Consider the following 26,104-nt stretch of genomic DNA (forward strand, 5'->3'; position numbering starts at 1 on the left):
TATCTGAAATCCTTGGCTCACAATCTATTTCCTTGAGTATCTTTAAAATGTTATGCAATTTACTTCCAGCGTAAATAGTTGCTTTTGAAAAGTCTAATGATAATCTGGTTTTCTTTGCCTTATTCTTTTTTACAAATGTCTATTTGCTTGAATGCCAAACTGATCTTTTTCTTTTCTTTAAAGTTCAGTAGAGTTACCACTATGCATCTTAATATCATTCATTCTGGATCACTCTTCCAGAAACATAGCATTCCTTTTCAACATGTAGTTTCAAATTTACTTTCAGGAAAGCATTTTCTTAAATTATAGTTAGTAATGTTCATTTTATTTTATTGTTTTGATTTTTCCCATTAGAAAATCCTATTGTTTTGGATCTTCTTGCTTCTCTTCTATATGTGACCTTCTATTAAAAGTGGAATTATTGGGGGTTTCTGGGATTATTGACTTGTGTTGTTTCAAGGTTAGTCTTTGTTTCTAAATGAATTCATTCTTTAATTTCGAATTCTTTACTACATTTCATGCACTCATTTTAAAAGTATTTCTAAGTTTGATTTATAGCATTATTTTCTACATTTTATCATTATACAATTTATTTTAGTTCATTTTGAAATATTAGGTACACTTTTCCTGTCTATGGGCATAAAGCTTTGGTGTCCATGCATTGTTTGTAGAGAGATCATTCCCCTCCTTGTTATCTTTATTCTTACTGTGGCCATCCTCTTCTAATTATTATTGTTCTTATTATTACATGAATCCAATTCTCCTGACCTTTTAAGAGAGAGGGTTTTATCAGGAGACCATTTCTTTCTTTTCTATTTTTGGGAATCAGCTGGAATCTTTAAACTCTTCTGTTGCCTGATTCCCAAGTCCACACATTCCCATTTAGATGGTGGAGGGTATCACTTGGCCATCTGGGGTTTTAAAATCCCCCCAGGTAATTCTAATGTCCAGCAAAGTTTAACAACTAGCATTTTGGAGGGAGTTATGCAGGTTTTTGATGTTAAATGGTGACATTACTATTATAATTAGTCTTCCTTTCTAAAGTAACTTTTTCAGTGGTTCCCATCTGGAAAGCTTTTATAATATGGTTCTGCCTGGCCTCGCCCTCATAGATTCTGATCCAAATGGTCTAGAATAGGACCAGGAGAGAGCTTAAAGCTCTGCACATAACTTGAGTGTATATTCAGGGTTGAAACCCCTTGCATCGGTAGAACATAGTGGAGTACTTGCTAGTTGGAGGACTACCTATTTTGAAGACTCTGGGTGCTGGTGGAGAGAAAAGGAGGTCTTCATAAAGTCGATTCCCTCAGTGCCCAGTGGGAAAGTTGAAGGGCAAATGTTCCCAGCTGTCCCAACTGGGAATGTTTATATAGAAGACCACTTCTAACTAACTTCACAAGTCTGGCTCTCCCGTTCCTGTACTTTTCTGAAAAGTTGAAATAATAGCCTTCTATTTTTTGAGATCTCCTGGTTCTGTTCATTTCTCCTATTTTCATCTGGATTTTCCATTTCCTTTGTCCTCATTGTCTCTTACCCCTTAATTGGGCTTTATTCCTTGAAGTTTCTTCTAAGAAGGAACTTCAGCTAGTGAGTTTTAAGAAATCACAAGTCTCAGAGTGTGTAAGCCTTTCAGACATTAGAAAGGAGACTTTTCACTGACTTACAAATTGGACTGTATGGAAACACCTCTCCCAGTTTCAGCTACTATTATCAAAGTGGCCTGAGGCAATTTCTCATGAGTATCTGTTAGCACTTTGGGGGTTATCTGGGTCTCATTTCCATCAGACATCCCATTGCTTTCTTTGCTTCCTCCGGCAAAGATTGGAGTATCACATGGTCATGAAATTGACAACTTCTATTTTGGGATTTGTGAGAATACCTGCCACCTAATTTGATAGTGTTTTCTATCAATTTTTTGTTTTGCTATCCTGGATGCTCTGTTTTAATGGGAGAACTCAAAGAGATTCAAACACTGCATCACTGCTGCTACTGCTTATTTTTGGATTTCTAAAATAGACTGATTTGGGGGACTTCATGAAAAGATGCTTGTGCTATTTTTGATAATGTTCTAACTATTCCACAAAATGATTTGGTAGTTTCTAGACATGTAATATTACCTGTCCCTGAGGATATAGCAGGTGCTAAGAAGATATAAAATAGAAGCTCAAGTCAAATCTGATGAAGTTGGCTAGATTTGGGATCTGGACTAGAAACAGATAGGAGTCAGTGGTTTAGGACAGCTGTCAGAATGAGATGAGATGGGGTGACGACCACCACCAGTAATACCACTGCCACTGCAATAATAATAATTAGCAATCATTATAATTGTATGTGCTATGTGCTGTTCCAAGCACTTATGTGTAACAGGTAATTTAATATTTACAACCAACCTATTACCCCCATTTCATAAATGAAAATATTAAGATACAATGAAGTTAAATAATTTGTCCAAATAAGGAATTGAAAGCTATTATCATGACATTGGGAATTGCCCAGTCCTGACCTCCAGATAGGCGAGCAGTATTTATCAGAAAGGAGATGAGAGGAAGGAGCAAGGAAGGATTGAGTTCTAGCTAACCAGAGGTAAAGGGTACAACAGGTCATTCAGACAATGGTGAAGACATATGGAACAAGACACATGAAAGCAGGCTAGGATCAGACCTAGGGGACTAAATCATGAAGACTAGATGCCCCACTGTTGGGCTGAGGTCATGTAAATCATTTCTGGCTATGGCTAGGATGACATTAGATGCAAAAAGGATAGAACACAGAATGGGTATCAATAGCCAACTTAAAAATCGAGAGACAGAGACATCACCTGGATAGAGACAATATCAAAAGGTTTATGTCACTAGGCCGATACAATCCAGATTAAAAAAAAAATCCATGCAGATTAGTATACATCAGATTATTCTCAAGTCTGAACCCAACACTATGGGAATCTGCTTTATTTTCATAAAAATATAAAAATGGTCACCAATGTGTACTGACAGTCCTCATCAAGCAACTCTTACTGTAAATGATAAGGTATTGGCATACAGGAAAGTTCAATCTATGTACCTTATCTTTTGAGATGCAAAAGATGATGTGATTTAGGATGATCTTGTGTGATTTTTAAATCAGAACCCTTCTAAGTGTACCCTGGGGCCTCAAAGAATGTTGTTTAAGCAAAACAGTCAACTTCAGGAAAGACCCTGATCTCATCACTGGTACCATATTACCTGAAAACATTACCAATTATTTGGTAATGCCATTAATTCTGAGAAAAATCTAGGCAGCCAACCACTGATGATCTTCATTCATTAGAAATTCCTTATCGATTCTATTACCTGTATTCACATAAGAAGAGCAGGCCAGTACTTCTCAGACCTGTAAAATTCTTTTGACTCATTGCTTATGGTATGGGGTATCTGTGAATATGTGGCATAGGGCCAACATAGTTTTAACTTTAATTGTTGTCTGCTTTGAGATTCCTTTGTTTACACATAATCTTTTATTGCTTGGAAACAATTTTTAATGACATAAAATTGAGAGTATTTTTCCCACTTGTGTTTTTGTGTTTGAAATCAGCAAGCCTTTTTCTAAATGTTTCTACTCAGCAGCAGCCATGGTAATGTTCTTACCACTTACGTAGTTTGTTCATTAGCTTTTGCTCCCTCTGCTGGATTGTAACAGCAAGCAACAATGAGAACTCTCAGTTCTAGAAAAGAGGCATATACTCCCCCCTCACCCTCATACCTTTGCATTTTGAAACCAATATGTAAAATCCATTCTAAAGATAATAATCTAAACTTAAAATAGTTTTTTGCTTTAATTACTCCAACACATGCTTATCTTTCAATTGCACATTATGTTACTCATTATCATTATTTTACATATGTCAACCTCGTTTGGTTTCTCTTTACTTCCAAAGAAAATAGGCACATTTGCAGTGAATTCCAGTTTAATGTTAATGTTTCCATATTATAATTGCTGTAGTGAATATGCATTTAAGTAGATTTTTCTCTTTACCAAATTGTGCATAAATCAGAAGGATGAGTGCAAAATCTATATATTTGAAAAATCCAAGCTGACTGCTTATGTAGACCTGGGTTTAAAATGCCCCAATTTTAAAATTCTGACTATATGGCATATTTATCCCTGTCCACACACATACACTCAATGTAAAGAGCATAGAAAATCAAATAATTTCATTTATTTTGGTGGATAACAAAAGCACACAAGAATATTGAGAGAATTCAGTAAATGCCTAATTGGCATATAATTTGTTATGATTGTTTGTGCCAATATCTATTTAAGTAATACAATTAGAATTAGTTCTAGTCTATCAGCAATGTGAAGTAAAAAAATTTTTTTAGGTGATAAACTCACTTTGTTCTCAGGTGGGTTACACAACCCAACAGCCTTCAAATTAACATCTGATGAAGGAGTAACATTTTTTTTTTCCTGTACATAGGCATGTTCAGTTATCCTGGGTTGAAAATTAGCTACTGGATCCCAAAGAGTTTTAGAAACATAATGATGGGCAGAGAGAATGTGCTGTTTGTGTAAATCATCTAAAAGGAGGCTTCCTCACTGGTTATCCTATTGAAAGGTCAGGAAGACTGTGGATCTATAAATAGATCTGATTACCAACAGAGGGTAAATCTCTAAGCATGTTAGCCTCTGAGTTCAGCTGTCACTGATTGTACCCTCAATCCCTGAAACCTAGCAGCTTCACGTTTCCTATTTTTAGTTACACAAATTTGCTTTTTAACAATATTTATAGAATATGGTACCAATATGCAACAGCACCCTTAACCAAAACTGCTATGGTTAAAGGATACAAAAGAAAAAAGAAGTTGTGAGGTCAGGAAGGCAATCCAAACTGCACAGGCTAATGTCTAAACGTCTCTGAAGCAACATGCAAGTGTAAATTATGAGCCCCAAGAGTCAAGTCACTTGGCTACAGAAATCCCTTTCTCCTTATACTCCTGTATTCTACATAGCTCACAATGCATTTTTTCCCCTCAAAATGCTGGCCTGTCATTGGTCCAAAAACTTGAGGTGAGACATATGACTTTAGAATCTTATTTTTCAATCCTATAGTACTAAAATTGGCCTTTATATTTACAAGATCAGAAACTGACATTCTAAATCTCCATAAGCTAAAGGGCTAGTTAAGAAAGAATTTAATGCTATGAAGAACTCAACTTCCTTATTCCATTATGATATGCTTCCTGAGCCTAAAAGGCACATGCTTCATTAAGCTATTTAAAGGTTTTAGTTCAAAACAATTGCACAGCTTTTAACTTCCCATTGGGAATTGTATGTAATTCATGGGCTGGATAAAGTAACATTTCAATTACCTGAGTAAGATTCAAACATAAGAAATTAAGACACTGGTATCAATAATTTTCCTAATGATTATTTTGGTGATGATACAGGATAATGAGAAACTGAATATCACATTTGCATCTTCCAAAACAGCTAAAAATGTTATAAAGAAAAAACTGACAGGGAAGCATTTATATTCACCAGTACACTGTGATATTAAATAACAGGCTTTGAACAATATTGAAGTTTAAGGAAACTTAAAATCGTTAAATGCTACCAATTTCATTTTAAATTAAGTGATGAGCACCTATGAGAAATATACATATTACAAAGAAATCATTTGTTGTCTTGATAAGTAGCTTAGATATCTGATACCACTCTGAGGCTCCCACTACTTGAAAAAAAAATAACCCTCATGTATAAGGAAAGACAGCTTTTACTTTCTTCCAAAAATGGTTAATGGCAGGAGGTAAGAAAGAAAAAGCTTTAAGTAAATGTCTGTTGTCCATTAACAGTTGATCCCAAACTCATTATCAAAATGTCCGTCTTAAATTATGTATACATGACTATGCAAAATTGAATTGGGAAGTAGTGCTTGGTAAAATTGTCCTTCTGTTTCCATGGAAACAGATGCTAGATTGCATCTCTTTAAGGCTTGTTTTAAAGTGGAAAACTACAGCACATTAATATCCCACTATCCAAGTTTAAAACTTATTATATCTCATAGATTTTTGAATTTTGGGGGATTTTGAAGCAGCACTTCATAGCATGCCTATATACTTCATATAGGGCATCTTTTATTTCTTGGGATTTCTTAACTATTTGTGTTTTTTTTTGTTTTTTTTTTGTTTTTTTTTTTTGCCATATCTCCTGCCCCCATTTCGGTAGAATGGGTTAAGAGTAAAGGGTTTCACTTATTTGACTTTGCATCCTTAGCATGTAACATATAGATTCCAACTCCACCTCTTATTTAATGAAAGCACTTTGAATAAACTGTAGTAACACAAGCTATTTTGTCTTTCTAGTTATAAGAAAAAGCAAGCTTTAATGTCAGACTAACATGTATTTGAATCCTGACTTTAATAGGTAGCTCAATGACCTATAGGTGAATCACATAAAACTTCTATATGTCAGTTTCCATTTTAAACGGGGATAATAATAAATCCCAAGTCATGGAGTTGAGATTTTTTAGTAAGAAATTAAATACTTTTTAAATATACATGGAATTGTTATAAGGCATCTAGCGTAGTGTTTGACTAAATGAGACATCAGTAAATGGTAGCTATAATAATTACAATAACTGTTACTACTGATGCTGCTCTACTACTCCTTGCAAGGCATTATGCTAGATGCTTTATATCTTCAATCATCACTATAGCCCTTTATGATTGTCTTCGCATTGCTAACAGGCAGCAGAGAGGATACCTAGTGCCATTTGAGTAGTAAGCTATGACTTCAGGATTTAAACCTTCCTCTGCTTGCCTCCAAGGTCTGGGATTTTTTCAATACAACATGCTGCCTTTTCTGGATAGGTTTCAAAAACCCAGAAAGGTGCAATCTCTCTCTTTCAACCCATTTCTGTACATTAAAATACGGCCAACTGATCTATCACAGAAGACAGCCAATTCAAAATCAGTAGGTTGTACAAAGGAATTTACCCACACTATATTTTTAGTTTTTTAGCAAGTCAGTTAATTAGGTTTCCTTGATGTAACACAGGAAACCATAAGATTGGATTTAAAGAGAAAATTTTTAATGCTTATTTTTGAGAGAGAGACAGAGAATGAGCGGGGGAGGGACAGAGAGAGCTGGAGACACAGAACTTGAAGTAAGCTCCAGGCTCTGAGCTGTCAGAGCATAGCCCCACGTGGGGCCCAAACCCTCGAACTGCAAGATCATGACCTGAGCCGAAGTCGGACGGTCAACCGACTGAGCCACCCAGGCACCCCATAAAATTGGATTTTTAACACAGAAGTAAATATCTAGGTTCTGTTTTAGAGCCCTTTCTCAGGAGTCACTCTGGTGGCCCCAGAGAATTTCAAAAAAGTCTCCTTACTCTTATCTGTTTTGTTATATGCCCTGGTGATACCTCATTTTAGAAAAAGTAATCCATATTTACTCATTAGCTGGGTCCACTGACTACAGCCAGAGAAACACTCTACTACAAGAATGGAAACATGCCCTTCTTCTTAGGGTACTGTCAAGTTCACAATTGTTAAACTTTTCAGTAAAGAAATGAAAGAAAGTATTAGATATTGATGATCTTCAGTAGCATTAGATCATAATAACTAGCATGCAAACAGTGTTCTAGTTTAAAAAGCACTCATTTTTTTATGTATTAAGTATAAATCACTGTAACATTAGTACTTATGTGGAAATATTGCATATTTGAAAAACAATGGCAACAACCTCCCCCCAATAAAAGCCAACAAGAATTAAAAACAACAACACCCTGAGGCACAGTACTATTAACTAGAATGACACTTAGAAAGTCATACATTCACTGTTATTACACATGAATCTTTGCACTACATTATTCAGATTAAGGTTAAATAGATGTAAACTGAAAGATTCTATAAAGAGATATTTACATGGTTAACCAGGAAGAGGAGATTTGACAAATAGTGCCGGGATGTGGCACAGAAAAACAGCCTTTAAAAACCAATTCAGTTAGGGGTCCACCCAGTTTCAGTGTTTTTTTTTTTCTTCAATCATTTTCTACTTAATCATAAATAAATTACATTTATAGATTAAAGTTACAGATTTTTATTTTCAGCAAATGAATCAAAAAAGTGCTAGATTATATTCTATACATTTCAGATATTCTATTATCCAAGAAAATGGCAATTTTAACCTAAGGACAGACCTAATTAATAATTATTTTCCAAATGCATTGCGTCATTGCTGTCAAAATTATTTAATTACAGCCAGTATTAAATTAGTTATGATTCTCAAATCTAATCCCTACTAAGTGGAAAATTACAAATTTGGAACATATAATTCATAAAGGAATGGGTTTTAAGTTTGAGACACTGAATATATGTTTATATAGTCATAATGAAACCAACTATGTATTTCTAAAGATAATAGACATTTTAGAAAACAATGGCATAGGGTCAGTGGTTTTCAGTGGGCCTACACAGTCAACACGATTTAAATTACACTGAGATATTACTTCTCATGGATGTACAAGGAGACTCTCAGAGGCTACACGATGTGTGATATTACAGTAGACTGAGTACCAAAACAGATGACTCCAGTTAACTTCTATTAGGCCAGACAGTAATGCAATTTACAAAAATATAACTGATGCTAACCTTACTATTTGATTTTGCTTTGGAAAATATATTTTTTAAACATACTACTTATATTAACATGTAAGGGATATCATCATCATCATCATCATTCATTTTTTTTTTTTTTAAGTAGATTCCATGCCCAGCATGGAGCCCAATGTAGAGCTTGAACTCATGACCTTGAGATCAAGAGTCAGATGCTTAACCAACTGAGCTACCCAGGTGTCCCCAGATAACATGATTTTGTTAAAAGAAATTTTCAATGTTTATTTGAGAGTGCATGAGCATGTGTGAGCACGAGTGGGGAAGGGTCAGAGAGACAGAGGGAGACACAGAATCCAAAGCAGGCTGCAGACTCTGAGCTGTCAGCACAGAGCCTGACGTGGGGCTCGAACCCATAAATTGTGAGATCATGACCTGAGCTGAAGTCGGACGCTTAACCGACTGAGCCACGCAGGTGCCCCCAGAAAACATTATTTTTAATGGATTAATAAGTAAGTTTTAAAATTATCAGGTTTAGTTTCAATACATTAAATATAGATTTTATCCCACTTAAACCAAAGCTCTTAGTGTTCACAAGAAATTATAAGAGTGGAAGATCCATATGACCAAAAAGTTTCTGACCTGTTGGTAAATAAACAAGAAAATACTAGTCTTAAACTATCCCTTACTTTTGCAAATCTCAGTGATAAAGACCTTTACAGTCTTTGAGACTATAAGTGACTTGAGAATTTACTTAAAATAGATCTATGTAAAAACGCTTAAACCATTTTATTCATAACATAAAAAAACATTGAGTTCCTTAGAAATTGCTCCATTTGCAAAATATATTTATAACTTAACCAAAATAAATAATTCATACCTCACCAAGTGAGTAATAACGTCTTGGGATCTGGGAGTCCGGATAGATGTTTTCAAGGTACCAAGAAAAGGGCTTACACTTCAGATTTTCTCTTAGTGTTTTTCTGACTGACACATCTCCGTAATCCACTTTGACAACACCTGGAATTTTTCAGAGAAACACGCAAATCAGTTCTATTTTCGTTTTAGTACTGTTTCACTCTGTTATCAGTTTGCTATCAGTTTTTTTCCCCCTCTATAATTACAATTCCATCAAATTCAAGTGCATTTGCAGCTGCTACTAAACTGATTTTCTTACTAGCAACAAATTAGTACATGAAATAGATATCAAAAACAGATTTTCCTTTGGTTATGGCTTTTCAAATGCAAATATTTATTACCAAGTACTTACACTTCTTAGATTGAATAATTAATCAAATAAGTGTAAATTGGTATTAATTTAGCACCTCATAATTAAAGCTTAACTGAGCCGTGTGATAATGTAGCTGCTTCTCTTTATTAAAAATTCCAATCTTCATATTTTCCTAGTGTCTTTTACTCACCACCATAGATTTCATGATAAATTTATATAAATATGATCCTCACAATGAACACTTGTGTGTTCTAATTTTCTCTCTTCTAGAAATTTTACTCTCAGTCTGCCATAGACCTGATTTTTTCTTTATTTTTTTCCTGTATTATTTTATTAATTAATGTAAGCCAGCTTGAATTCTTGGATAAGTTAGTAAATAGATAAGAGGTTAACATAAACAAATGACTTATGCTCACATATGTACATTAAAAATGCTTAATTTCACTTCATGTAACAGTATAATATATGAAATTAAAACGAATATTTCCATTGATGGTCATAAAAGATGCTTTCCAACTGAGAATTAAAACCAACAGTGCTACTAATTTTTACATAAAAAGAAATCATGGTGGTATTATTTGTTCATTACTATCAATATTAAAAATGATTTGAATGAAATAATGATGAGAAGATTACATTTCTTAGATTACTTTGAAAAGGTCTCTGTTTAACCTGTTTCCTTTGAGATGAATAAGCAACCAGACTTGGGCATGCACGTGCGCGCGCGCACACACACACACACACACACACACCCAAATGGCCCAGTACTTGGTATATACTGTCCCAATTAAGCAGCAAAACCTAACAATCCTATAAAATAATGAATAATTGTTTAGACCATCCAAATATCTGTAACTAATGTCATTATTTGAGTCACTGTATTCAAGAGGCAACACTCTTGAAGTTCATTACCTGTTAGTTTCCCCCTTCCCCCACTGTTCTTCAAACATTCTTCAGAATTTTTGTTTTTCCAAAATTAAATGCCTTAGTGTTGTTAGAAAGCATTCTGATGATGCTTAAGCAGCCAAACCATTTCCTTTTAAAAGACAATATTGATTTTTCTAGCTGGTGTTTGGATGGAAAACAATAAGGTCTTTGGGCTTTTAAAACAGATAAATATTTGCTTTCAAAATAATTCTATTCAGAACTTCCAATCTGGAGTGTAACCTTTAAAAAAAAGAGGCTGGAAAACATTTACAAAACAGATCACTACAAGAATTTCTCTTTGTATTAACTGCTACATGAATTGCAATGACCTAATAAACACTCTTGAAAATCATATATAGAGATGCTATATATAGAGTGGGGGGAGGGCAGAAAGAAAGGGAGACACAGAATCAAGAGAAGGCTCCAGGCTCTGGGCTGACAGCACAGAGCCCACACAGGGCTCAAACTCACGAACCATGAGATCATGGCCTTAGACAAAGTCGGATACTTAACCAACTGAGCCACCCAGGCACCTCTTTCCTAGAAGGCATTTATGAGTAATTTTCTGATTAAAAAGGAGTTTGAAGATTCATTTACATATGTTTTACATTAGATAAGAGAAAATGTTAATTGCCCACATCAGATTTGGCAAAGATTTGGTTGGTGGAAAATGACAGATGCTATTAGAAGAAGCTAAAACCTTCTCACCTTACCACCTCTAAGCCACCCCTTGGCATTGCCACTACAACATGGGTTTGTCTTAGTCCTAGATAATTACTTTAAATTACTGTTAGAAATGTACCAAAATACTATGGGCTTATGTTAATATTTTGGTGTGGATGGCTTTTTCCCTCTGTTTTTACCCACATAGAAATCAGATACTATGAGGGTCAGTATCCAAAATACATAAAGAACTTACACAACTCAATAGCCAAGAAACAATCCAATTAAAAAACAGGCATAAGACATGAACAGAGTTCTCCAAAGGCCTGCAGATGACCATCAGACATGAAAAGATGTTCATCGTCATTTATCATCAGGGAGATCCAAATCAACATTACAGTGAGGTATCGCAAGTGTCAAAAACACAAGAAACAAAGTGTTGGCAAGGATGGGGAGAAAAAGGAACCCTCTTACACTGTTGGTGGGAATGCAAACTGGTGCACCCTTTGTGGAAAACAGTATGGAGGTTCCTCAAAAAATTAAAAATAGAACTACCTTACAATCTACTAATCACACTACTGGGTATCCACCCAAAGAATATGAAAATACTAGGAGGGTACATACACCTCTTTTTTATAGCAGCATTATTTCCAATAGCCAAATTATGAAAGCAGCCAAGTGTCCATCAATAGATGAATACATAATATTATTCAGCCATGAAACAGAATGAAATCCTGCCATTTGCAATGACATGGATAGAGCTAGAGAGTATAATGCTAGGCAAAATAAGTCAGAGAAAAACAAATACCATATGATGTGTCTCATATGTGGAATTTAAGAAACCAAATGAGCAAAGAAAAAAAGAGAAAGACAAACCAAGAAACACACTCTTAACTATAGAGAACAAACTGATGGTTACCAGAAGGGAGATTAATGGGGAGTGGGTGAAATAGGTGATGGGGATCAAGGAGTACGTTTGTCATGATGAGCACTGGGTGATGTCTGGAATTGTTGAATCACTATATATACACCTGAAACCAATATAACACTATGTTAACTATACTGGGAATAAAATAAAACTAAAACTAAAAACAACTATTCATTGAGCCCTAAAAAAAAGTGATATGTGAGAGACAGCAGTGGTTACCCAACATTCATGTATTTTTCCACATTTCCAGCCCTTGCAGTTATTAGGCAAGGGTATTGACTAGTCCTGGGCAATAAGCTATTAGGGGAAAGGGATAAATGTCACTTCTTGTCCTAAAGACAGAAGACCAGGTGTGACACCCTCTGGCTTTTTTTTCATCTATCATAGGGGCTAAGGAGGCCTTGTACCACAGTGGGTACGGCTACAAGATGGTAAGGCCTTTGTTAGCCTGTGTCAATGAGAGACTGTGAAGTGGAGACTGAATTATCCAGTTCCATGGCTTGAATTGATCCCCCCTCCCATCATCCTGGGTCATTGCTCTATCCTCTATTCTGCTTACTCATTCTCCACTTGTTTCCCAAACTCTTATCTACAACCCAAACCTCCCTAAAGTACTTTATCCAATTGTTTACCTAGCAATTTCACTGGGATCTAAATAGGCCTCCCAAATTTGGTATGTCCAAAATAGTCCTCTTGATTTTCCAGCTTCATTCATCTCCAGGGTTCTCCTTTCAGCAACTACCACAAATGTCCACCCATTTTCTCAGGGCAAAAACATAAGAGTAATTATCTTTAACTCATACACACACACATTCAGCTCATTAGCAATTCCTATTTGTTCTACACTCAAAATATGTCCTCAGCCCCTCAAAAATCGCCTTTGCCATCCTGGTTGCACAGTCTCTCATCTCTTGCCTGAACCAGCATTGAAACAGGCTCCTAAATAGTCCCCCGGGCACCTACAATTCTCCATCTATCCTTTATTCACTATTGCCTACTCCCTGGACAATACAATTGAAATATAAAGTCATGTCACTATCCTGCCCCAAAGCTTCCATTGATTTTTTTCATTGTGCTAAGAATAATTGACAATATCCCAGCCATTGCCTAAGATCCTTCATGAAATGAATCTTGATTATCTCTATTACCTAACCATCTGTATTCACTTCACTGTAGCCACAATGGCTTTTTTGTATTATTCTTTCCTTTTCTTCAAACATGCCAAGTTCTTTCCCAACTCACAGCTTCTACTTGTCCTTTTTCCTGTCTGGTATGGTAATAATCAGGACCCTCCATGAGTTGTCCTTCAGTACACTGAAGTGTCTGCTAAGACTTCACTTCCTCAGAGTCATTTTGACCTTCCTACCTAAATGGATCCCTCCCTCCCATCATCCTGCATCATTGCTCTATCCTCTATTCTGTTTAATCATTCTCCAGGGTACTTATAACTAATTGACATTATATTATAAACTTTCTTATTATATCCCCAATAAAAGTTTGTATAAATTAATCTCTTGAAGCCCAGGGTATCCTATCTGATAATGTCTCGTGTGATGTTGTGAATACTATGTAATATATGAAAAGAGCACAGTATGTAGTATAGTGTACATTATTGGTATATAATAATTACTGAATACATATTGTATATTTTAATGGATATCTCTTGTTTCTGCATGCCTGACATCCATTCTGCCTTCTGATAAGGGCATTCAAATTCTCTTTGAGCAATCACTCCTCTCTCACTTTCAGTTTGTGTGAATTGATAACCACACCGCTCTTCCCATCTTTCCAGCTCCAACTGGGTACATAAACTAAAGGGATATCACCAGGGAATCTTGTTTAAATGCAGATTCTGATTCAATTGGTCTGAATGAGGCCTGAGAATCTGCATATCTAATAGGCTCCCAGGCGATGCTGTTGTTGTTCAGGCCAAATCCAAGTAACACCCAAGACAATCAAGGCTTTCCATTTTTCCATCTTACGCATAACCCATCATGATGATTGGCTCAGGAATGGACCTATGAACCAGCCAGCCTAATAAAAATATATACTCTGAGAATTTTCTAGGACTATTATGAAGTTGAAGCTCTATTTCCTCTGGAATTGCTAGCTGTAAAGATGATTTAAGCCTGGAATTTCTGAGGCTACCATATAGAGAAATGCCTAATACAGTGACATAAATACAGGAGTGAAATAAACACATAGATAGAAAAAGAAAGTGAAAAAAAGACAAAAATACAGAACAGAGGCCAAGCCAAGATTAAGTCTGCAGATATTTATTGTGTCCCAACTATATACAAGGTACATTTTCTAGACACTTGGGATATATCAATGAACAAATTAAAAATATCTTCCTCTATGGAGTTTACATTCTAGAGGAGAGAGACATAAACAGTAATACATTCGAAGGTGATACATGTTATGACAAAAATACACTAGTGTGAGGGAGGAATGTTGTAATAGATTCATCTTAATATGCTATTATTTTTTTCAAAGACAGCTTATAAAAGTTTCAAGTTTTTAAAGTACATCTTTAAGTGAGACTTGCAGAGACACTGGGAAAGCTCTGACAGATAAAGCTTCATAATAAGTTAAAAAGATTATTTTTGTCAACTCATGATTTGTAAGTGTGATTAATAGCTAAATAACAAGTACAGTTTTGTTATCCTTTATTTAATAACCTGTCCTTTGTTCATCATTTTAAAATCTATTTCAAGGTAGTATTAAATTTAGATATGTAGAGCAATCATGCTTTAAATTTTTAAATTGATAATAAATTGAAGATCAATAATCTCAGTTAAGTTTTTCCTTAGTAGATGGCTAATAAGCCTATAGTTATGGTTCCCTATAATCAAGGTACAGAATGGCCTGATTATAGGCCAAAGCTTAGAGTTTTATATGAAAGAATATATATTGCAGCACAGCTTAATGTGGAGAGAAGGGGAAATTATTTCCTTCAATCAGGAATATGTAAGTAGATCAATGGTATGTATATCTAATTATCAAAATACATATATTGAAACAATTAGGTCTATATGAGAATATGGAAAAATGTTAATAAAATACAGATAATTTAAATATATATAAATATTTTATTGTCATAACTAAATAAAACAAATGTGAAACAAAAAAAAACAGCACATTCCCTTTGCTACTAAAGGAGAGGAAAAAAAACTTTTAAAAAAATCTATTCTTTAAGCACACTTAAAACTATGCAGCTAATCAGTGTTTTTTATGTACAATGATATCATATTAACAATATACTTGTATATTATAGTAGACCATTATACATAGTTTCAACTCAATTTTTTAATATACTTTCAAGATTCCTTATTAATAGAAAATCACCTTCTTTCTTTTTTCTTTTTTCTATTTTCTTATTTACTTTGAAACTTTATCAGGAGCTTTATGGATGAAGATCTGCATTTCTTTCTCCTCAAAAGTATTCATAATAATAAATCATTTTTAAATATTTATTTACTTATTTTGAAAGAGAGAGTGAACACAAGCAGGGGAGAAGCAGAGAGAGAGGGAGAGAGAGAATTCTAAACAGTCTCTGCGCTGTCAGCACAGAGCCAGATGTGGGGCTTAAACTCAGGAACTGTGAGATCATGACCTAGGCCAAAACCAAGAGTTGGTCACTTAACCAACTGAGCCACCCAGGCACCCCTAAAAATCATTTTTAAGCCACTTAGAGATTATTATATTCTAGAGTATTTAAATACTATATTTCAAATTTTTTTAACTGAAAACTATTAAGTCACCATTTTAATTTTTATCTGTTCTTGATATACACACAAATTACCCAGGCTCATAACCACTCACTAGGAAGTTACTGGGTAGAATTACATTAACAGGCTGATGGCACATGCCAGCTAATAATATATAGTGATTATCTGTTGAATTTATTATTTCCTATTACTGAAATTTTATTTTAATGGAATAAAAATGAGATAATGAATTGTGCAATGATTATAGCTTCTACTGAGAGATATATCACATAGAAGCTGCAAATAAAAGACAACTTCTCAATTTATTTAAGTCTGTCTGATTCCATAGTCAATAGTTTGGGCAGGTCTTGAGGCTACATTTTCTAGGTAATTGCCTCAAACTTCAGTTCAATTTGGTAATAAAAACCTCATTTTCAACTGCTTACTCCCAGATCAAGGAGAATATGGGAAATAAGAAAAGTGAATCTTTGCAATGGCCTTTAAAAATAAAGGTAAATTTAGTATCATTTAAGGCAAATGGACTATAAAATCTATGGTAGGAAAAAAAATCCAAGTAAGGATGTTCAAGGCAGTGTTTAGAACACTAGAACAGCCAGATTATGTAGTCATCTTCTCCGTATTCTATGGAAAATGCAAAGGAGATATGGAGCCAATAAAAATACTAGTGATCTAGGGGCACCTGGATGGTTCAGTAGGTTAAACGTCTAACTTCAGCTCAGGTCATGATCTCGTGATTCGTGGGTTCGAGACCCATTAGGGTTTGTTCGGACAGCTCAGAGCCTGGACCCTGCTTTGGATCTGTGTCTCCCTCACTCTCTGCCCCTCCTCGCTCACCCTCTGTCTCTCTTTCTCTCAAAAAATGAATAAACATTAAACAGATTTTTAAAAAATACCACTGATCTACTTGCATGAATTTGTTTTTTATCCCCCAGCAGTAAGGAAAAGTTTGCACACAATTTATATATTGGTCTTTTTAAAACCTCCTACAGGGGAACCTGGGTGGCTCAGTGGGCTAAGCGCCCAACTTCAGCTCAGGACATGATCTGGTGGTTTGTGAGTTTGAGCACCATGTCGGGCTCTGTGCTGACAGCTCAGAGCCTGGAGCCTGCTTCAGATTCTGTATCTCTCTCTCTCTCTTTGCCCTTTCTCTGCTCACACTCTGTCTCTCACTCTGTCAAAAATAATATAAAAACACTTAAAAATTAAAAAAAACCTTCTTATAGTTATTTGAGATATATTCATTGCAGATAATTCTAAAACATTAATAAATATGTAAAGTAAAATAAAAATCAATTGTAATATGGCTATATTTACCTTATGGTATTGATTTTTCTAGATTTCTATTTATGTATAACTGTAAGATACATTTCTTACAAAAAATGATTCTGTAATATGTATAATGTAATATTAACTTGCAATGTAATTTTTTGCTAAAACAGTATGTCATGATAACTTTTCAGGTCAACTAAACTCTTCTATACCTTCGTTTTTAATGCCTCTGTGGTATTCTATTTTATGAATTAGTAATAACTTAATTCATTTCTTATACTTGGACATTCAAGTTATTTCTAATTTTGGACTTTAAAATCAATGAACATCTTTGCACATTTTTATCATGCCTTTTATTTCATTAGGATAATTTTTTAGAAGCAATGTATTTTGATAAATTATGTGATTTCAAGACATATATATGTGTGTGTGTATATTTGTGTGTGTGTGTATATATATATAGTGTGTGTATATATAGTTTTATAGATATATATGAAACTAACCTGCTTTCCAGAAAGGTTCAAATTTACATAACTTCTTACAGTGTAGGAAGCTAATTTCCCTTCCAGAACACTGGCTATTTTAATTTATCCTTTAATTTACCATTTTTTAAATAATGTGAAGGTAAATGGTATTATATTACTATTTAAAATTGATTACTAGTGACTTCTGGGGAAGATGGCAGAAGAGGAGTATGGTAAGCTCACCTCATCCCATAGATACAACTAGATAACACCTACATGACTATAAATAATCCAGAAAACAATGAGAAGACTGGCAGAACAGACTCTCCACAGCTAAATGTACAGAAAAGGCCACATCAAAGAGGTTAGGAAGGATGGGGAGGAGGTCAGGAGCTAAATAGACCCGTGGGACTGTACACCGGAGGGAGGGATGCCATGGGCTCAGGAAGAGAAAGAAACAGACCTTCATACCAGGCACCCCAGCCACAGGGAACTCACATAGGGAAGACAATCCCCATAATATTTGGCTTTGAAAACCAGAGGGGCCTAATTTCATAAGTTCTTACAACTAGGAGGGCTTAATTATAACTTTAAAAATCAGCAGGTTGAGCTATAGCGTAGAAGCAACAAGTTGAAAAATGCCTGTTGTATATGAGAGGGAGATTTGTTTACTAATCTCAAAGCTTATGCTGGAGAGGCAAGGATCCTTGAGAGACTTCTTCAAGAACAAAAGATCTGGCAGGTGCCATTTCTCTCCTCTGGTCCCCAGCCTAGATACACAAGCACCTACAGACACTAGCCTGCCCCCTCCAGCCAGGCCTCAGCTCCAGGCCCCTTCCCACAGCAGACATGCGAAAACTTTCCTAGCACCCCATGCCCTGTACCTGCATTCTCCCATAGACCTATTTTCTCCAATATGCTCTCAGCTAGAGCCCATCCATGGTGGTGCCACAAGCCTGGCAGTGTATAAGCAGCCCCAATAGGGGCCAGCATCACTCCAAAGTAACTCCTGTCCTGGGGAGATAGGAAGACAACCACATGCTCCAGTACAACTGCAGTCTCTGCAATGGGCTGGAGGCAGAAATCTGGTCTGACTGCAGGCCCCATGGACCAACAAATACTTCCCAGGAAACAACCTAGCAAGAGCACCCTACAATTCACTGCTACTGCATCTCTGGCAAATGCCTAACTTAAACCCAAAGCAGCCCTAGACTGGCTCACTAATAACACAGGGACCAAACCCTGCCCACAACAGGCAAAGAGAGCCATTGCCATATGTGAAAAACCCACAGCCAACATCATAATAGTGAAAAACAGATATTCCCTGAAGATGAGGAACAAGACAAGGATGCCCACTCTTACCACTTTTATTCAACATAGCACTAGAAATCCTGGCCATAGCAATCAGACAAGAAAAGTAAATAAAAATCCATCCAAATTGTAAGGAAGAAGTAAAACTTTCACTATTTGCAGATGACATGATAGTATATATATCTATAGATATCTATCTATATATATATATCTATATATATACTATAGATATCTATAGATATATATAGATATATATATAGAAAGACTCCATGAAAAAAAACTAGAATAAATTCATAAGGTTGCAGATACAAAATCAATATACAGAAGTGTACTTCATTTCTGTATATTAATAATGAAGCAGCAGAAAAATTAATAAAAGGATCCCAATTAGAATTGTACCCAATATAATAAAATACCTAGGAATAAACTTAAAAGAGGTGAAAGACCTGTGCTCTAAAAAGTATAAAACATTGATGAAATTAAAGATGACACAAAGACATGGAAATCAACACTAAAAAATAATTCAATTTTATTTATTGGTTTGCCTTTAAAAAAGGCAAAGCAAAACCACAATGAGATGTCACCTCACACTTGTCAGCATGGCTAAAATCGAAAACAGAAGAAACTACAAGTGTTGATGACAATGTGGAGAAAAAGAAACCCTCTTGCACTCTTGGTGGGAACATAAACTATTGCAGCTACCATGGAAAACAGTATGGAGGTTCCTCAAAAAAATTAAAAGTAGGGGCACCTGGGTAGCTCAGTGGGTTAAATGTCCAACTTCTGCTCAGGTCATGATCTCACTTCCTTCGTTGGGCTCTGTGCTGACAGCTTGGAGCCTAGAGCTTGCTTCAGATTCTGTCTCTCTCTCTCTCTCTCTCTCTCTCTCTCTCTCTCTCTCTCTCTCTCTCCCCCCCCCCTCCCCTGCTCACACTCTGTCTCGGTCTCTCTCTCAAAAATAAACATTAAAAAAATAAAACTGATTACTAGTGAGAATTCTTCTGGTAACCTTGCTAATTTTTTCTTTTATGAATTGCCTATTCTTCCCCTTTTCTCAGATCTCCATAGAAGTGTTCACTTTTTGATGTTTAAGCACCCCTGATATAAATATATTTGGGGGGTGGGGTGTCCGGGTGGCTCAGTCAGTTAAGTTTCTGACTTCAGCTTAGGTCATGATCTCACCTTTTGTGAGTTTGAGTCCTGTATCTGGCTCCATGCAGACAGTATGAAGCCTGTTTGGGATTCCCTCTCCCTCTACCTCTCTCTCTCTCTTTCTCTCTCTCCCTCCCTCCCTCCCTCCCTCCCTCTGTCTCTCCGTCCCAACTCCCACTCATGCACAATCTCACACAAAAAAAGTGAAGTACAGTAAAACATTAGTCTGTAACTTGTTCTGCAAGCATTCTGCAAGATGAGCAAACGTTTCTGATAAATTTTAACTTGATAAACAAGTGGTATCTTGCATCACTTCATAAACACTGAATGTCACACGATTACAATTGAGCCAATCAGTGGTTCTTCTCTTTCTCTCACTCACTCGCTGTGGGATTGTGGGTGATCATCCCTTATGCCAATGCTTAGTCTCAGGCCACAGTGTTTGGCAGAAATCTGATTTTTCAAAACATTGGAAGGTGCCCACAACTGTCACTAGTGTATTTTTTGTCACTTCAAAGCACCTATGGACAGTCCTTTGCTTTTCCATGCAAGAGTAGCTTAGGAATGCTTTGCTTCATTCTAGGTCAGGCTGCCTGCAGATATAGACCCTTTTCTCTGCTGCCTTATTGCTAGTTACATACCAGTATATGACAAGAGTTTATTAATACTGTACTGTAGTCAACATCTGTGCGAGCATATATAATGTCCCTCATGCAGAAAAAGGTTGAAAAGAAAGGTGGTAAGAAGGAGATAATTATGTTGGAAATTAAGAAGGGAATCATATAGAAGTACAGACGAGGTAGGCGAGTGGCCGAAATTGCAAGGTTTCATAAGAAGTCCTCATCTTCATCTCATCTGGAGAGGAGAAGATTTTATAAGAAGAAAGAAGAGGAATCGTTCACTTCAAATGAGGTTAGGTATATGTGTAAAATGTGAGAAACAGTGCAAAATTTTGTAGAAAAGCACCAACCAAATAAGGCTGTCGCAGTGTGAGCGGTGAATCTTTTTAATGACACTGCAATGTCACATTTCTGTGAAATCCTCAAAAGGCAGTAAAAGCAAGTGTCATCGGATAGGTTCCTATTAAAGTTGCACGAAAAGAAAAAGATTCCACTGAGCCAATAGATAGTGATGATTCCGTTAGTGATAGTGAAAGTCATACTACATGATAACCCTCCTCTCTCTCGTCTCCCTCACATCAGCCATGAAAGTTTTCAAAGGTAAGTGCAGGTTAATGTGTTTATTTTTCTTTATATTTTGTATTTTCTTTATTATTTTGTATTAAATACTGTAATAATTTTTATATGAATATTTTGGGGTTTTGGAACGAATCATGTGAGTGTCCATTATTTCTTATGGCGAAATTTGCTTTGATTATACACATGCTTTGGATTACAAGTATACTTCCAGACTGAATTATGCTCACAAACCAAGATTTTACTCTATACTGGGGACATCTCTTGTAAATATTTAAATTTTCAAGTGCTTTTTTTTGCAGTACAAAACTTTCCCTTTGTTTTCTGCCCTTTATATTATGCTTAGAAAGGCCCTTACTATCCTAAGATGTAAAAAATGTCTAGCTATATCTTCTAACATTCCTAAAATTTTTCACTTCATATTTTTTTTCATTTAATCATCTGAAATTCATTTTAGTGTATCTCCAACCATGTTCCTTTTGGCTTTTGCTGTTTTTGTTTCTTAGTACATATAGTATACATATTTTTTAAAATGATTCACTTGTCTTTCCTTCAGTTTGCTTTAATTAAGGACACTTAACTAGCTCTGTAATATATCTTATTGCTTGAACCATCTGTAGGCTATCCACTTTTGTAACCTAAATTTTATCTAGGATCAACTTAGTATAATATAGAGCTGGGATTTTATTTTTTTTAAGTTTATTTATTTTGTGAGAGAAAGAGGGAGAGTGTGTGTGTGTGCACAAGCAGGGGAAGGGTAAAGAGAGAGGAGAGAGAGAATCCCAAGTAGGTTCCATGCTGCCAGTGCAGTAGAGCTATGCTTTTAGATGACATTATTTTGACCCCTCTGAAATCTAAATGAGAATTTGCTTTATGATATTGGATTTCATTAAGGGTAAATTAAAAAAAACCCTGCATTATGGATAAGCTGAGGTCCTCGAGTATCTCATCACATAACATTGTTGGCTTTGTTTTTAATAAGAAGCCTCAGTAGCAATTTCTTTTATGAATCTAGAAACAGGAAAGGTTGTATTTTTCCTTAACAACTAATATGTTTTTATCCTATAAACACTGATAACTTTATAACTGATAAGGTAGCTTTCTATATTCTCTCCAGTGTATCATATGAATTTAGAATTTAGGAAGACATCTCAAACCATTCTTGGTTTAGGACAAACATCCATCCATCCAACCACTGATGGCATAGTATGGTTTGGTTCGATAGCAGAAGTATTAGAAAAATACAAACAGCATTATTTAAAGGACTTCATTCTCAAAATTCCACAATAAACACTTTTGTGTATACTTTCTCATTAAGTCTCTATAACTTCTCTATTATGGTGGCTTTGGTTTAAGGATGAAAGTTAAATAACTTGCTCAAGCTTACTTAGAAAATATCAGGAGAAGGATTAGAAGTCACTCATACCCATCTAATATTTAACTCCATGCTCTTACCCACCATTCTGGAATGGGAGCAAAACACTGGAGAAACTTTGAAAAAAATCTATACAGAGATATCATTCTCTAGATGGCGGTACAAAACATGGTAATTATCATTCCTTGAAGTATAGAATAGGATCCACTTGGCAAATTCTCCCCATCTCAACAGATCAATGTGATCCAGGATACTGGACAAACTTGAATTTACAGAGACAAATGATCAGTAATGATATAAGTGGAATTTATTCTGATCTGACAACTAAATACAAGCTGGAAAGTTTCAGTGTGCAATTGACTAACCAATATATTTCTGTAAAGTGCTTCACAAATTGTACATTATTCATCACTAGTTCCATAGAATGCTAGAGATAACTGTGTCTTCAGTTCTTGACACATACTATATTATTATATCATCCCTGAAATGGTGATATATTTTATAATTAACCTTATCTTACATTTGCTCCTTGCATCTTACATTTGAGAAAAGACAACTGTAGTGTAGGCATGGCTTGACCATGTGCAAACTTGTTTTTCTCTTTGTGGTAAACTAGCAAAGTGCAATTTTAGTAATTAATTAATGAGCATTTAAATCAATGGGCATTTAAATGCATCCCTATTGCCTGAAAAACTTCCATTTGATACTTCTAGTAAAACTAAGAACGTGTCAGGGTACCTGGCTTGCTAAGTCAGTAGAACATGCAACTTGATCTCGGGGTTGTGAATTCAAGCCCACGTTGGGTGTTAGAGAATACTTAAAAAAAATCAAGAAAGTACCAAAATGAAAATTTGCCAAATGGTTGCAGGGACTTGAAAGAAAATCCCAGGGATGACAATGTTTGTAGACATACTACATCACCGATCATCTTGATGGCATTGAGAACAGAGTAGATGGAAAACACGTACATACCAGCAAATCTGACCCAAAAAGTTATTCAAAAGAGTCAACCTCAAAATGTGAAGTTTCTTGATCAATTTACTTTTCTTATTTAAAAAAAAAATTCTATGTATGTACAAGAATGAGATATCAAAAAGCTGTCTGAATTAGTGTCTGAAACACTTTAAAAGGGACACAATAATTCTAAGTGATGAGGTTTTACACTATAGTTTAATTGGAACTTTTTATTAGTGGTATATAATAAAATGGTGATCTTTAAATTGATGACAGCTTAAATTAGATTAAATGCAGTACTTACACATTTATTATCTGGTCATATTTTAATAAAAACAATGAGTTAAACACAGGTAACTTTACTACAGGACTTCTCATAACCTTTCTTATGATGAAGAGTATTAAAAATATCCTAACTGGATAATATTTCCCAAACTTATTTGTCCTTTTCCAAAATTTTGAGACAATGCTCCATTGAAAACATTTTGAGAAACACAGCTTTATTGTGTTTTCTATGTCTAAACCAATACATTAGTCATTCACAGGACATAAACTGATATTAGACAAAAATCTTTGTGGGGAAAAATTCTATATGCTTTTCATTTTTTTTTCATTAGGAAGTTTCCATCTTAAGATTTTAATTAAACCAAGAAAATGGTGTGAAATACTTATACATATTTGTTAATGTATTTATGTTCAGTTCCTAGAATAGTATCTGGCATTAATGGACATTCTTTAGATATTAATTGCACTACTCTCTGGCATATGCTCTCTTTTCTCCTTTCCATCTCATTCTTTCTCTGCCTCACATATATGTATGTATAAGAAATATGGCTCTATATAATTTGCTTTCATGACTTAAAATGACTATATGTATTAAACATGTTTTGACATATGTATATTATAAATAGACCATGAGAAGATGCTCAAATATACATACATACACACGTGTGTATATACATATGTACACATGTATGTGTATGTACATATGCGCACATGTGTGTATACACATGCACACATGTATATACATGTATACACACACATATACATATGCATGTATACACACACGTTAGAGGAGGGGGGAGAGTGAGTTTATGCAAAGTTTGGTTCCAAAGTGCTTGGTCTCATTAATAATTATTAGTATTTATTAAAGTGCATTTTCCTAGTTTGTATTTAGTCAGCACTCTTGTCTGCAGAGCCAATAAGGAAGTATAATTATGTTTTTGAATTATGGGAAAAAAAGGAAAAAAACCTAACACGACCCAGAAAAACTAGTGTGAATTGATTATCCCACCTTATTATGGCAAACGATATCTAAGATTATATTATGGGACGTGTTAAAGGCAATATTAAGTACACATAGTCAATTCTTGATTATCAAGTTTAACAGAATGTAAACCTAGGGTATATAATTTTTCTCAGTAGAATGACTTCTATAGCGTTAAATATTTCTACTTATGCAGCAAAGGAAAGGAATCCTGATTATATGCAGATATGATTAAAGGAGATTAAGAACATACCAGTGCACTTAAGGACTGATTCACACTGCCTGAGTTTGAATTCTGTTCTGCTACTTACCAGATGTGTAATTTGGGGCAATATAAGCAACCTCACAAGGCCTCAGTTCTTTCCTCTATTAAATGGGCATGATAATAGAACCTCCTTCAGAGTGTTAGTGTGCTTATTCACTGAGTTAACATGTAAAACAAATAGTGCATGATACATAGTAAGTGCTCACTAAATGCTACCTGTTATGTTCGTTGTTTTATGGTGGATATGGACTTTGAGGGGCACTTCATTCCCTAATAGAAGAGTAGGCTGGTTATTCTCTGAGCCTGTGCATTTCTGTTGTATAATAGACGAATAAAGTGGGAAATCAACAACTTAACTTTGGCCCAGATGCCCTTTCAGTGAGAAGTATACCGTGCACTGCTTTTAAGACTTCTCAGAATGGCACTACTATGGACACCATTCAAGGTCTCTACCCAAGCATTTTTGTAAACCCAAGCATTTACTAATAAAATGAAGCTGAAGTGCCACATGTCTCTGCACCAGCCACTTCCCCCATCCATATTTGTGCACTGCTGTGATTGTCACACATATGCCACACAAGAAAAATTCCATAATCACGGTCTTTCAGTGTAGATGATACGCTACTAAGTACAGTATGAGTTAAGGTTAAAAAAAAAACGTTCTAGGAGAACACACTGATTTTATGTTTTGAAAGAAAAATTGCAAAAGTATACTCAGTCTCCGTTGTCAACAGATTTCCCCCTTGTTTCCTAAACATACTATAAATGAGTGAGCTG

The 26,104-nt window shown here is 35.3% G+C and overlaps 1 protein-coding gene across 4 annotated transcripts in view; it reads right to left on the bottom strand.

The window, feature by feature from the left end:
* Nucleotides 1-26,104, bottom strand: part of GALNT13 (polypeptide N-acetylgalactosaminyltransferase 13) — a 540,913-nt gene that overhangs the window by 52,195 nt on the left and 462,614 nt on the right. For all 4 annotated transcript variants that reach the window (XM_019456666.2, XM_019456651.2, XM_019456658.2 and 1 more), the window contains exon 10: nucleotides 9,475-9,614. In XM_019456666.2, the coding sequence (XP_019312211.1) occupies nucleotides 9,475-9,614 (140 nt within the window). The remainder of the gene's footprint in view (nucleotides 1-9,474; nucleotides 9,615-26,104) is intronic.

This window comes from Panthera pardus, unplaced genomic scaffold, assembly GCF_024362965.1.
Source record: "Panthera pardus isolate Hobbes unplaced genomic scaffold, ASM2436296v1 HiC_scaffold_10, whole genome shotgun sequence".
Lineage (NCBI taxonomy): Eukaryota > Metazoa > Chordata > Mammalia > Carnivora > Felidae > Panthera > Panthera pardus.